Below are 15083 nucleotides of genomic sequence, written 5' to 3'. Positions count from 1 at the left end.
ATTAAAATTTTAATCAAACAAATAAATAAATTAGACAAACATTATATATATTTATCATAATATTTGCTTACTTTAATAATTTTGTACCAAAAAGAACTTTAATAATTATAAATAATGAGCAGCCCAAAATTTTCAGCTTCATGCCCCTTTCCATTTCTCCACAATTTTTTCATTTCAGTTTCTTTTCTTCCCCATCTTTCCTTGTATTTCTTCTCTCTTCTGTTTCTTTTTTTCCGTTTCTGTGACTGTGTTCAATTTGGTTTTTTTTTTGATCTGATACGTATCCAGCCGTGTCGGTGGTGTGTCCGTGTCGGGCACCGATATGACACTGGAAAGAGGAGGTTTCCCGGTGCTTCATAGACCCTTACTTTAATTGAACTTTCTTCATTGGACAAATCCAGTATCACGGAAAGTTCCAGATTGTCCATCATTAACGATGACTTGTTTGTATTTGGTTCTCTTCACTTTTCATAACTACAAGTCCAATCCTCTTTCCTTGACTACCTACCAGTGAAAACCTTAACCTTTAAGTCTTCATCTCATCCTATTCCTACCTTTTCCCGCTCTATAAATTGGGTGAATCAATCGTGTTTGGATATTGAGAAAAACCACCAAGCCAAAGCTGTTTCATTTCAACAAGAATGTCGAGCGAAAGCCAGATATGGGTGATTCCGTTCTTTGGGCAAGGCCATCTCCTCCCATCCATGGAACTGTGCAAGCACATAGCCTCTCGCAATTTCAAAGCTACTCTCATCATTTCCTCCAATCTCTCTTCTTCTATACCCTCTTCCTTCCATGATCATCCTCTCATTCAGGTTGCCCAAATACCCTCTTCATCGCCTACTCCACCAGAGCTCAGTTCCGGCCCCCATCATCATCACTCAGATTTAGCTCAGGGCATTGCCAGTCTGCTGGAGAATACCTCCCAACCTGCCTGTGCCGTAATAGATAATATGATGGATTGGACAGCAGACATTTTCAAGAAGCTTAAGATTCCAACAATTGCGTTTTTCACCTCGGGTGCGTGTTCAGCAGCTCTGGAGTTCGCCATGTGGAAGGCTCGCGTAGTAGATATCAAGCCTGGAGAGACAATTTTGCTTCCTGGGTTGCCTGAAGAAATGGCTTTGACAGATTCCGATCTTAAACAAGGCCCACCACCTGGACCACCTCCTCCCCAGCTTGGGGGCTTCGGGTTTCCACGTGGGCCTCCAGGACCACCACCACCGCCAGCAGCGGACGGGTTTCCTCTTGGACAGCCACCACCGAAAATGGGACCACCCCAACCAGGTGGACAGCCACAATGGATGGAAACTGCCAAGGACTCAGTCGCATTGATGCTGAATAGTTGCCATGAGCTTGAAGGCCCATTTCTTGACTATTTAAGGCTCCAAATTGGTAAACCAGTTTGGGGTGTTGGGCCCCTATTGCCCCAACAGTTTTGGAAATCATCCGATTCCTTGCTCCACGATCGTGAAATCCGAGCCAACAAACAATCTAATGTTACGGAAGATCAAGTGATGGGATGGTTAGATTCAAAGCCACATGGATCAGTGCTATACGTGTCTTTCGGTACTGAAGTTGCTCCCACCAAACAACAGTTCCAGCAATTGGCTGATGCATTAGAAGCCTCGAACAGGCCATTTATTTGGGTGATCCAACATGGGTCGGGCCGACCAGGTCCACCACCTGGCCCACCTCAGTTCTTAGGGAACCAACCTGGTTCCAATGTAGTCTTTGAAGAAGAGGGTTACTTCCCACATGGTTTGGACCAAAAGGTCGGTAAAAGAGGGTTGATCATACACGGATGGGCACCTCAGTTGTTAATATTAAGCCATGCATCGACGGGTGGGTTTCTATCACATTGTGGATGGAATTCTACGGTGGAAGCAATCGGACGTGGGGTGCCATTATTGGCATGGCCTATTAGGGGTGACCAGCACTCCAATGCCAAATTGGTAGTGAATCATCTCAAAGTGGGGTGCATGATTTCCGATAATCTGGCACAACAGAATATCAAGAAGGATGATATTGCTGAAGGGATTGAGAGGCTAATGGGAAACGAAGACATTAAAACGCAAGCTGTGATGCTTAGCACTAAATTTCAGCAGGGTTTCCCAGCGAGCTCAGCTGTTTCTTTGGATGCTTTCAAGGATTTTATTGTTAACCTGAATGCACATTAAGCACAAGGTTTCTGTCACGGAGAAATCTATTTATATAATTCCTCTGTATTTCATTGACATATTATGAGGATTATTATCTACCTTATTAATTTCTTTTGCTTGGGCATCCTGATCTTATAGATCCATGTACTTTTTTTGTTCTATATATAGACGTTAAAATTTTCATTACATTTCCTGAAAACCTCATGTGGAAAAACAAAAGTGACGGCTTCCTTTTTGTAATGTTGAATGATAAAAGAGGAAATGTGAATGAAATATTAGAACAAATAATCCGTATAGATGAACTGTGTGTGGTCAATACAATCATGATGGATCAGCATCCAGCTTCGGAACTATGGCAGACGATAGCTCTATATGAGAAACACGAACTGCACCAATTAGCCGCTCTGGCAGCTCATCTGTTGTATTTGCCTAGTGGGCAGCAAAGAAAACATGCAAGCACTTTTACTACAACAAAAGTAAACCACTAATGCAACTTAGAGCTCCATGCCTAATTTCTAGCAACAATGGGCAATGGTTTTGAACAATAGCCACGCTTTCTGGTTAAGAATTAGGTAAAACTACTACCTACAGCCCCCTATATTACTATCATGCACTCTTTGCTATTGACATGCCATTAATAATGAAAATAATGTGCATTACAACATTGAACGCTTTCTGGTTAAGAATTAGGTAAAACTACTACCTACAGCCCCCTATATTACTATCATGCACTCTTTGCTATTGACATGCCATTAATAATGAAAATAATGTGCATTACAACATTGATTGCATCAGATTACGCTGCTTCCTACTGACTCTTTGCTAGCAAGTTGGTATGTGTTATGGCTATTATCAACAATGAAGCAAGCAACAACTGGTGCTTTAGAAGAACGTACCTGTACAAGGAAAGCCATGTCAACCACCAATGTTGTGATTACACCAATGACAAGCCCCAAAACTCCATTAGCAACCGTAGAAGAACCTATGTCAATATCAACCTAGAGAGACACATGAACAAGTAAACACATATCAGTAACAAGGACCCCTGCTTAATGCTACATTTATGTGTACTATACAGAAACCATAAGCATCCTTACCTCTAAGTACTTGGGACCACGGATATAGTTGCAATCAACTGCTTTTCCCAACAAACAAGGGGTGCTCCCAACACTCTGTCGCACAATCCATGATCCCTGCAAAATTCAATGTGAACAATTCAGAACAAGTTCAAAGGTGCAAAGTGAAAATTACAATTAAACGAACAAAATAATTTACAACAGCAATATGTTACTTAATGGGATCAGGTTTGCAGATAAGGACTATGTCCAACTTTAATTAAAGGTAGCAATGTCAGAAAAGTGGTTCACCAATTGTAACTTTGAAACAGCAAAACCTATGTAATATTGATCAATCCACCTTGTTATTTCTAATAGGCTTGCTAGGTAGAGTGGAAAGAAAATTAGAAATATGGAACATTGAAGAAGCAGAAAAATTGAAAGAAAAAAATACATTTTCCATTAATGTGCTTGATAAGAAAGATGAGAAAATGAGAGAGATGTAAGTTCAAAATTCTGCATTTTTCAAAAGTTTCATTTCCTTTCCTCTCATTTTTCAACTCTGCCAAGCAATTGGTGAAAAGAAAATTACTTCTTCTTTTTCAATTTTCCCATCTTTCTTATCAAGCACATTAATGGAAAATGTATTTTTTTCTTTCTATTTTTCTGCTTCTTCAATGTTCCATATTTCTAAATTTTCTTTTCACCAATTGCTTGGCAGAGTTGAAAATGAGAGGAAAGGAAATGAAACTTTTGAAAAATGCAGAATTTTGAACTTACATCTCTCTCATTTTCTCCTCTTATCATTCCAGTTTGGAATGATTTCTTTTTATGCATTAGGATAGAAAATGGTCATCTCTTTTATTTTCTTTCCTCCTCTTTCGTACCAAACACACTCAAAATTTATTTTCTTTCCACTTTTCCACTCCTTTTTTCCGTCATTCCACTTTTTCACTTAACTAAGTACACCCTTAACATGCATATATTCATGCTTGCATGCATAAAAGGAAGTCAAAAGGATTAAGAATATCATGGAGAACATAACTGGAAACCAATGATCATAGTATGTAAAAACAACAATTTTGACAATCCCGTTCAGAAACTGCTCATGAGAATCTAGATAGCACATTTGTCATACTCAAGAGGGCAGTGCAGTCAATTAATAGCATTTACAGCATTATTTTAGGGTTCATGAAGTATAGGAGCTTTTAAGAATAAAGTACAGGTTGTTTGAACGGTGACACACATCAAGTGTGTGATATGGACTTGGCAGACTAATAAAGAGCATAGTCCATAGATGACAAAAATTCAGGAGGCACAGTTACGATGAAGACTGCTTCCAACTGTCTAAACATCCTGATTTAAACATTTATCTTTGCATGAAGAAAAAAGATAGATACCTTTGGCACTGAGGGAATAAGCTTCAGCCTACTATTGCGGAACTCATCATCACCCTCAACAAATCGATGCAAAAGGGACCCAGGTACTAGTTCCCTTGTCACAAAATAAAAGACCATACTATAGTGGGTTGAGCCAGGAACCTGGAACAAATTAACATAATCAACTCAACGTCATGATCCATCAGTCTGAGATATAACACTACCAGCATTATGGAAACTTACTTGAACATTAAAGACCAAAGAGAAAAGCCCCTTTTCTGAAGCAACCTACAAAGACAGAAGAAAAGACCTGTAAAATATACTCCATAGAGAATTGATAGGTTTTACATCTATAAAGTTGATAGTGACAACCCAAGAAACACCTAAGCAGTACATGCTTAGGCTCTTAGGAGAATGGTAGGTTAACCGTTAACCGTCAGTTCAGATCTAATGCAATCAACCAATAAATGTGATTCCTACTCATTCCTTTTTTTTTCCCTAGAAAAAAAAGTGTAGCTTGTTCATAGTAGGAACACAACCAGCTACCCTAATTTGAAGTTCCTTTTACTAAATTTACTGGTTTAAGTTAATTCTTCATCATTTCAAGAAAAAATTTTCCTGATTAGCTTGTATTGAATCTGTAAGATATAATTTCTGTTCAAGAAATGTGAACATGTAGGTTGTGGTTCTACCTCCGATACACTACTACAGAAGTATGAGGTCCTAGCCTCCTAGGCTGAAGTCTTGGCCTCAAGATAGGAGGATGGGCAAAGGACTGGTACTTCCAATTTGCAACCTAACCGATTGACCTAACAAATATTTTGATATGCCACATGCATGGCCTGAATCCAATTCCAATAACTACCAGGCAGGTTATGGAGTTACTCCAGCAAGGTATGCAACTCAAAAATACAAGTGAACCAATCAGTTTTAATGCAATCAAATTCCATTTGCCCATGTGGTTTACAATGTTCACGGCACTTCCCTAATAAACAAAATAACAGAACAGAGAAACCATGCATAGCAAATGGAGTAGGAATTATTTAATATAACACTGAGATACTAAAAAATAGCTTTCTGAAGTGGAACAGTACAGAGGCAAACAACATTAAATGGTAACTTCTCAGACTCACTTGTGCAGCACAGCCATGACGCCTAGCAACATGGTCCATTCTTTTTGTGTCTTTAAACCAATCAACAGCAACAAGATCCATTAAATGCTTCCCGGCAGGAATCTTCATTGCATACAAGGGGAAAAAGTAACAACAAAACAAAGACATAAGATATTAATTTAGATGTAAATAAAGTAACTAGAAGTAACAAGCAAAAGAATGGGAACCTTTGTTTTGTTGAAACAAAAATGCTTGCTACGGACTCTGAAATTGTTACCATCCGAAATTCTCCAACAATCACGAGAATTATCATGGTCATCACGTCGTAGATTACCAGAAAAGCATGACAAATCAATTTTCTCAAATGGTTCTTCTTTTGGGGCTTTAATTCATCAAACATATAGTATATTTGGGATGAGAAGTCAGACTCATAAATTAAAAATCTTATTCAATCACATCGAAATAAACCAATATAATATTATTAGGACCACCACCTGTTCTCTTGGCATCATTGTCACTTTTTGTTGGACATGCCTGGAAATTTTAAGGAAACAACAAACCCCATAGTTAATAATAAGTCAAACAAAAAATATTATAAGATAAGGGTAATATAAAACCTCTTGTTCTGCCTCAGGCATTTGTTCTTCATCTTCGTCAGAGTATTCATCCATCATCACAGAGTTTCTGCTTGCAGCATTTGTTTGATCAAGAGAAGGGCCAGGGGGAACAGATAACTCATCTATCTTTTGAGTCTTAACTGAGGAAACTGAAGATGAGGCCATATTGACCATAACAGGAATTCTAGGAGGAGCCCCTCTTTCATCTATTTGAGCAAACCATTCACGCAATCCTGTCATGAGAGGTAACAACAATTTTCAGAAGGTAGATGAGCACAGACTGAAACAAATATTATAGGAGTGAAGTTTCCTTAATATCAGACTGAAAAATATATTATAGGAATGGCATCCCCTCGCACCTCCTCACACCGTTCTTTTCTTCTCTTTTTTTCTTCTTCTTAAGTTGATAATTATTTGGACAAGTGTGGGATGTCAAGATGCAGACCAGATTGATATCACAACAAAAATAATATATTTCCCTATTTCTTTATGTTATTGAAATATGAGAACAAAAAGAAGTAAACTATAGAAACATGAAAAAGCATCCTATCTTTTAATGTGACATCAAGTTCCCAGAAAACCATAAATTTTAACACGCAGGATAGAGAAAATAACTCACCAGCAACACTGTTCAACATCTGAAGAAGACAGTGCTGCTGAAATGATGAAACATAACCCACACCCCATCCTTTCAAATCAACCTGCATGAGATGCTGCACCTGCGTTCTAGGCTTCCCATTTCGAGATTTCAGGGGGGAAATGTTGAACCCTCCACCTGAGAAATTTAGTACATAGTATGCAATATACTCCAAATTAAATACTCATCTTTCAAGTATTGGCACAACCAAGGAATTCACATAGAGCTTACTTTCAACATGAGCCCGCACATATCCTGGTTGTTGGCCACAATTCTCATGCTCCCTAGAGCGAAATAATACAACTGCACAATAATCAAGACGAGTAAAGAAGTTAAAATTCTGAAGCTAGAAAAATAAGCATACAGTTCAATATGTAAATCTGCAAGACTTACCATAACTTCCATCATCATTTCGGCGCCAATAACGCACATAGCAAAGGTCACGGGGCCATACAAACCTACAAAAGCACGGAGCAATAACCTTGAAAAATTGCACATACTTCATAAAGAAAGAAGAAAGAAGAAATCTTTTGAAAACTAGCATAAATTTAAAAATATTCCATAATGTAGCATAAATAATCCTCAATGAAGTGAACAAAAGTGATCATAAACCTTGAATAATAAGTAGGCTCACTCCTGTAATAGTAAAATATTCAAAGGCTCCTTTTTTATCCAAAAACAATTAGTGTATCTACAAACATAGATGTGAGTATCATACTAAGGTTTATGTAAGAAAATTTGGGGTAAACCTTGAATAATAAGTAGGCTCACTCCTATTATGTATCATAATAAGTACATGCTCTCTCTAGGTCTTTTCTCTTATGTCTTTTCCCACTTCCACAATTTTTCTTTCTTTTTCTTCCTTCTATTTTAAAGATACAGTGAATTTAATCTTTCATCATTCCTTCTTTTAATCTCATCCCTTCTTTTGGTACTCACCAGCATGTATCCAGACTAAGCTTAATCTGTCCACATCTGGAATTTCCTATATGCCTGGGTTAGCTAAAATATCAACAATCAAAGAAATGTGCTAAAAGGTGATTCACAAGCTCTTCTATGTGTTTTCCTGACTACTTTGGTTCCAAAATAAAACAAACTATGGCAGTTCTACTTCAAAGGATAAATATACAATGAAATAAAGCATAAACTGAAAATACTTAAATTAGAGATAAAGTATTACAGAGGAAACCAATCCAACTGAAGCCTGTGATAAATTATAGCTGTATGCCCATCTACCTCTTCAACTAAACTACCGTACTGAAAACTACAATCCCACCTGCAGAAGATAAACAAAATACTAATAAAATATGGAAAGTTGCCAAAAATCTAAAACAAATTGTGTGGACGAAAAAAGGTATGCATTTTTGTCTCAGGCATTGAAAACTACAATATATATTTTTTAATTGAAAATATACGAAACATACTCAAATCTAGTTCCATCCATGCTCATTACAAGACCAAAAATTTCCTCACAAGTAGCTTCCACAACACCTACAGCTTTCATTGCTCTACTACAGCTCCTTGGCTGCATTAAGAAAATATATGCAATATTTAATAACCAAAACATTTTTATGACTGAAAAATAAATACAGGGCATAAAGAAAGCAATGAAATAGTTCCATACAAGGTAATCAACTTCAACAAGCTCTTCAAAAATGCGAAGTCCTGTCAAATCAAAGAAAAAGTTTAGTTTCATAATGATCTCTCACTGCCACTACAGTATCGTGGTAATTAAAAGACCCTTCCAGTACAAACTACTTTTTTGAGATTTTCATACCTGGATTGAACCTTAAAGCCAATAAAATGAAAAACTAACCATTTTGACATTGAAGGAGGCGCCAATGTTTTCCAGAAAATGCTTGGTTGTTGGCATTGTGATTTGCCAATTCTGAGTCACATTCCTGTGTCCAGTCGAATATTGAATCCGGAGGACCTGATATTTTTCCTAGAAATGTTGAGATTCTGATAATTGAACTAAATAGTTCAAAGTAGATGAGAAAGGAAATCAAATGTGTACCATTTCCAATAGTTGTCCTCCTTAGCAAACTTGATGGTGCATCAACTTCATCCTCCTGGGCACTGAACCTTAAGAAAAAATAAATAAATAAATTTCAAGATTGACCAAGGATCACAAATGACTTCTCTTAACATTGGAAAAAAAATAAAAACAGAGAGAGAGAAAAATCAGGGAAAGGCTGAGAACTGATAAGAATCAAGGCACCTTATTTCATTTTGATTTACAATCAACCTTTAATAGAAATTGAAGCAAATGAACAAGTGCTTTATTCAGCTTGCCAATAAATTTAACAAGAAGCAGATAATATGCATTAAACCAACAGTAAAGCAAGGCTATTGAACTATTTGATATTCATCATAACCAGCAGACCAGTCACAAGGCTTTGGCTATTATTTATCAAAACTATTTACTTGCTCCAACCATGAAATATTTATGTATTTCATGTATGCTATATTTTAGAAGTTGCAATACTTCAGAAGATGTAAGACGAGGATGAAGTCCCAAAAAATATAAGACCTCATCTTACAACAACTAATTATTCTAACTTCCCCCCACTCATTTACAAAAAATACCCCTCAGCCCATGAGTATTTGACTCAAAGAATTCTAGGCACTCAGGCAGCTCGACTGAAGTCCTCAGCCACAGACGTAGCTGACTCACAGCTAACATAAGAAGTGTTCACTTTTATGAACACATACAACCAACAGAAAATTAAAAAACAGTGATAGACGGGCACTTACTGACATTCATGGTCCGAAGAAGAAGCAGTCCTCCCATTATCCATCCCAGATTTATATTCAAAAGAAACATATTTGTTACCATTAGCAATTTGAGGCTCCTGATGCTGCATATAAAAATAATGTAACTAGACAATTGAAACAGTCTGGCTAACAGGTTAACATATAAAGAAAACACATTCAATTCAGTAAAGAAAACTGTGACCCTAAACCATTGTGACAGAAGTTGATAAAGAAAGCAAGTTCACAATGCAAATCCAAAACATGCAAAAAGCGGGATATGCACCTGATCAATTACAGACTCTATTTTTTCCTTCCATATTAGGACTTCCTGGATGTTGAATGCTGCCATCTAGAAAGAAGTATACAAACATGACTTATTTTAGGTTCCCAATATTCAAGAGCATAAGATTTCACAAAAGGATATATAGGACACAAAGACTGCGAAAACTGAAAATGAACACGGGTCAAAGAGGCCACATAGTAAATCTGAAACATGTGTCAGTTTTGCTTGCACAATCAAAGAGAAACACAATGGATAGTATCACTTCTAAACAGATACCAATCTAATTCCATCATGAAAAGCTTTCACTCCCATATAACAATAAATTGAAGTTCGGAACTCAAAAAATAGCGTTTAACTCAACTATTTGATAATGTCTATATGGTAAAAGCGAGTGCAACACCACCATTTGATAATGTGACTTAAGTCCTTCAGCATAGAGCTCGCAAAAAAACCACTGTTAATTTGGCAAAGTATAAATAGCAAGGGATCCATTCCTACACCCTCCCCTCATAGTGGCAAGCCTAAGAGAGAAGATGCCAAGAACTTGTTTCAATTTCTCCAAATTGAATAACCAATCAAGCAAGCTCAGGTTATTAAGCATCAAAGAATGCGTATTCATTTACTATATCCATTAAAGAAAAGGAAAATGAAAACAACAAACCGTGATTCTGTGGTACTTCTCCTTCTTGTTGTAAACAGACAAAACATAAAGCATCTGCAAAACATAAACTGTGAGCAAGTTAAAATAAAGTATAAATGAGTGTTCCATCTAAACGAATACATTTCATCATGCACCAGAGCATAAATGCTAATGGAACATTACAGTGGATTACAAGAACTGTCATGCAAAAACTGAGGCAATAAGAGCATGCATGAGTCTGGATGAAAAGAGAGAAAAGGAAGAAAAGAGCAGTAAAATATATTCAGCAAAGCATAAAACTACAATTGGTCAATAGGAGAGTCCTAAATCAATAACAGTCGGTAATAGAAAACACAAAGTTATCTTTAGCAAGAGAAATGGATAATTATTCATGACTTAACAATATGTTTATACACACACTCGAGTACATGCATGTGTACACGATGAATGTACGAAGTTGGACAGTCTAAGTTCTCAGCCATCGAAAGCATTGTTTTTGTACTGTCATTATCATTATAACACAAAAACAGGCAAACACATATAAAACGGGAAACTCACATGTCCATGGTGTGTCTTCAAGCCTCGATCCTCCACTCTACAGTTTCCGTCTATCAACAGGGTCTTGATTGGAACCTAAATGAGACCCCCGGGGGGGGGGGAGCGAATAGTCAAATGAAACAGCCTTTTCAAAAGAAAAACGAAAATAAAAATTACTCTGTTCTCTTTTCCCTAAACAGTGAAGTAACCCAGAGATTTTAGACACCTTTGTAAACAAAGATGCTCCTCCTTTTACTAAAAGCATAGCAGCGCCAGCGGCACAAGTTCTATTATTAAAAATTAAAATAAAATATAATTGCACTAACATTCTAAATAAGCATTTTCTCTCTTCTCCGATCCCAAAAAAACGATTTCAAAATTTTAAAAAAACCGTAAAAAGCTTCAATAACATGTTTAATTTAAGAACCTAGACAAAATTAAGAACTCTAAAAATAATAATAAAACACCTGAGTATCTTGTGGCTTTCTCTTGTAATAAGCCAAAAGTCGATTTTCGAGTACGAAATATCGCATGTGTATGAAAGATCGGCCGATCTTCCTTCTTCCATATCTCACCATCCATCCTTCGTACACCACCTTCGACATTTCAGCCCTCTCAAAAATTCCACCAAAAACAACCGAATTTCCTCCTAAGCAAACTTGGAAGCTTAGATCGTAATCCTTGCTTCCACTAGAGTAGTGCCGCCTAAGTCATTTGATCTCTTATCATCTCTCACTTTACCTTCCAAATCTAGAAATCAGCAAATCAATGTTTCGTAATTATCATTTCTCAAAGAATCCGAGTATTCGGCTTCCACATTTCCGGTGAACTCGAGAATCGCAAAAGCGAATCTATGACGAATAGACGACAAAAGAAAAAGTAGAAAACAGTAAAGTTTAAAAAAAAAACAAAGAGATAAAAGCAAGCAGGATCAAGTGAACTTCAGAGAAGACAATTGAAGAAGAAATATAAAACCGTAATTTGAGAGAAAAAGAAAATGGAACAATGAGAAAAAAATGAAATGTTTGGTTTTAATTTACTGATAAGAATATTATTAAAATAAAAAATAATGATAACGGGGGTGGGGGGAATCTGGGGAGAGACCTAACGCGGTATTGGGGGGGATCGGCGATGGTGTGGAGTGGAAATGCCGACGACGCAATTGAAGAAAAGATTCTAACGGACGATGGATTTGAGATTGAGAGATCCCACGTAAGTGTAAAAAAGGGGAGCGCGAACAAATACGACTCCACGTGTCTGATTATGATTGGGTAAGTGGGGTATGAGGTATCTTTAGAACCGTGACGCTTTGCCAAATTTAAATGAGAAGGAGGGCTGACTTCCAAGTTTACTTTACTTTCTTTTTGGGGCTGCGCTGCTGGGTTGGATCTGTTTTAAGGGGGAAACAAGGGCAAATATTTAGGCCACTAGTAAATAGCTTAATTACAAATAAGTCCTAGCGCCTAAAGCATTTCAAAGTAATATGTATGGTCCCATGTCAGTATCAGCATATAAATTTGGATGGACGAAATGATTATTCACGCGTCACCCAATAATGTGTAAAATTGTCATTATCTATATTTTTGTGTGTGTATGTGTTTGTTTTCCCCTAAAACTATTAAGAAATGAAATGTTTTTATACATAGTCAGAAGATAATTAAAAAAAATGAGAGGTAGTATGATTAAGAGTTTTATTGCCTTGCAAGGTGTTTTTTAAATTTTAGATGGTTTAAAGTTAATATGGATACATCAATATTAAGTTTTAACTCTATAACGACAATAGAAAATATTACATGAAATCATGATGATTGCTGGATTTGAGGTTTTAGCAAAAAAAAGATTGACTTATGTCTCATATCGGAGGTAAAATTATGAGGAGCCTATGAGAGACTTTCAATCATATAGGAGAGGGGTGCTACGAAAGTTGTGTTGGAAGTGGATTGCAAGGAAGCAATCGACATTCTTAAAGAAAGTGAAGAGGAGAGTTTGCCAATTTCTAGAAGAATTAAAGGACTTATATCACAATATTGGTTGGTTCTGATTAATCACGTGCCATGAGAGCTTAACAAAGTGACAGATGAGCTAGTTAGATTGGCCTTGCATTCCACCATTTATCATAGTGAATATGATGTTCCTCCGATTATTGTTTATAATATATTTATAATAGAGAAAGTTGTAATGTGAGGGCTAACTAATTCTGATTTTCTTTTCTTCTATAAAAAAATAAACAGTATATGTAGAGTTTCAACAAAAATTTAGTATTTGAAATAAAGATAATAATTTAGGAAACCAACAAGGGAGAGAAAAAAATTGTTACTTTAATGGTTGATGTTGTTTATATATATTGACTTAACTCTTCAATCGTAATAGAAAATTATATAAAGGCTTAGTTTGGATGGGCGGTGTATTTAGTTCCGGTGAGGTTAAAAACAACAGTGGCGGTGAGATTAGTTATTATAGTAGTGAAATTGGATATTGTAGCGGTGAAATTAGAAACAGAAGTGGAGTATGTGTTTGGATTCAAATGTAGCTATGACGGTGAAGTGAGAATAGAAGATAACTTTTAAGGACATCAAATTAGAATTATAAGGAGCCTATGAGGGACTTTCGATCACATAGGAGAGGGGTGCTACGAAAGTTGTGTTGGAAGTAGACTGCAAGGAAGCAATCGACATTCTTAAAGAAAGTGAAGAGGAGAGTTTGCCAATTTCTAGAAGAATTAAAGGATTTATATCACAATATTGGTTGGTTCTGATTAATCACGTGCCATGAGAGCTTAACAAAGTGACAGATGAGCTAGTTAAATTGGCCTTGCGTTCCATCATTTATCATAGTGAATATGATGTTCCTCCAATTATTGTTTATAATATATTTATAATAGAGAAAGTTGTAATATGAGGGCTAACTAATTCTGATTTTCTTTTCCTCTATAAAAAAAATCAACAACATATTTTAACAGTATATGTAGAGTTTCAACAAAAATTTAGTATTTGAAATAAAGATAATAAATTAGGAAACCAACAAGGGAGAGAAAAAAATTGTTACTTTAATGGTTGATGTTGTTTATATATATTGACTTTTAACTCTTCAATCGTAATAGAAAATTATATAAAGGCTTAGTTTGGATGGGCAGTGTATTTAGCTCCGGTGAGGTTAAAAACAGTAGTGGCGATGAGATTAGTTATTGTAGTAGTGAGATTGGATACTGTAGCGGTGAAATTAGAAACAACGGTGGAGTATGTGTTTGGATTCAAATACAGCTGTGACGGTGAAGTGAGAATAGAAAATTACTTTTAAGGACATCAAATTAGAATTGATATATATCAAAAGTTTTTTAAATTATTTTACTTTTATAAAATTATTAAAGTATGTGAATTTATAAATTCATTTAATAAAATATTAAAATGTATCTTTTGATATTTTATTTATTATCCTATAAATTATCATATTTGTATTTATTTAAATGATAGTTATAACCTTAAAACACCTTAATTGTTATTTACTTATTATCCTATAAATTATAATATTTATTAATTTATTATATAATATAAGGATTTATCCAACCTAATCTAGAGATAAATTGCTTGGGCTTTTCAAATATTAAAAGGGAAAGAAAATGTTAAAAAAAATAGAAAGGGCCATGGGTAAAATTAGAAAAAAGGCCTACATTGAGTGCACTGAAGCAAAAAGCATCAGTGAGCAACTGGAGGTGCAGCACAATGAGAATCAGTTCAGTGAACAACTGCAGGTATTATCCAAACACCTCATCAATGAGATTGAATTAAAAAAATAGTTCAAACACACTGAAATGGAGCTAACTGGTCATCCAAAAGAAGCCAAAGTTAAGATAATTAGATGAGTTGATAAGAAGACGATGCAGTCTCCAAGTCCAAGAGTTCGTCTT

The 15083-nt window shown here is 36.0% G+C and overlaps 2 protein-coding genes across 7 annotated transcripts; one reads left to right on the top strand and one right to left on the bottom strand.

Moving 5' to 3' along the window:
• The first annotated feature begins 145 nt into the window (after positions 1-145).
• On the top strand, positions 146-2348 carry LOC107946649 (scopoletin glucosyltransferase). Its single transcript, XM_016881062.2, has one exon. The coding sequence runs from the start codon at positions 642-644 to the stop codon at positions 2178-2180; it is 1539 nt and encodes a 512-aa protein (XP_016736551.2). The 5' UTR covers positions 146-641; the 3' UTR covers positions 2181-2348.
• On the bottom strand, positions 2328-12540 carry LOC107946647 (protein ENHANCED DISEASE RESISTANCE 2). 6 transcript variants are annotated; one of them, XM_016881058.2, is made up of 23 exons: positions 12284-12463; positions 11647-12030; positions 11201-11275; positions 10664-10717; positions 10003-10068; positions 9720-9823; positions 8980-9047; positions 8779-8895; positions 8587-8627; positions 8387-8487; positions 8143-8238; positions 7356-7420; positions 7194-7265; positions 6945-7100; positions 6326-6558; positions 6203-6242; positions 5936-6090; positions 5730-5831; positions 4840-4884; positions 4618-4758; positions 3260-3355; positions 3059-3160; positions 2328-2591 (listed from the first exon to the last, which is right to left on the bottom strand). In XM_016881058.2, exons 2-23 carry the CDS (start codon positions 11782-11784, stop codon positions 2484-2486), a joined length of 2175 nt encoding a protein of 724 aa, XP_016736547.2. In that variant the 5' UTR covers positions 11785-12030; positions 12284-12463; the 3' UTR covers positions 2328-2483. The 6 variants fall into 6 exon arrangements, with proteins under 6 accessions (XP_016736547.2, XP_016736548.2, XP_016736546.2 ...); XM_016881059.2 differs by having other exon boundaries at positions 11647-11929; XM_016881057.2 differs by having other exon boundaries at positions 11647-12540.
• Positions 12541-15083: the final 2543 nt, after the last annotated feature.

The sequence above is a fragment of the Gossypium hirsutum genome, chromosome D12, assembly GCF_007990345.1.
Source record: "Gossypium hirsutum isolate 1008001.06 chromosome D12, Gossypium_hirsutum_v2.1, whole genome shotgun sequence".
NCBI classification, from domain to species: Eukaryota; Viridiplantae; Streptophyta; class Magnoliopsida; order Malvales; family Malvaceae; genus Gossypium; species Gossypium hirsutum.
Note: the sequence above shows the minus strand (reverse complement) of the source record. Positions and strands in the feature narration are given on the sequence as shown.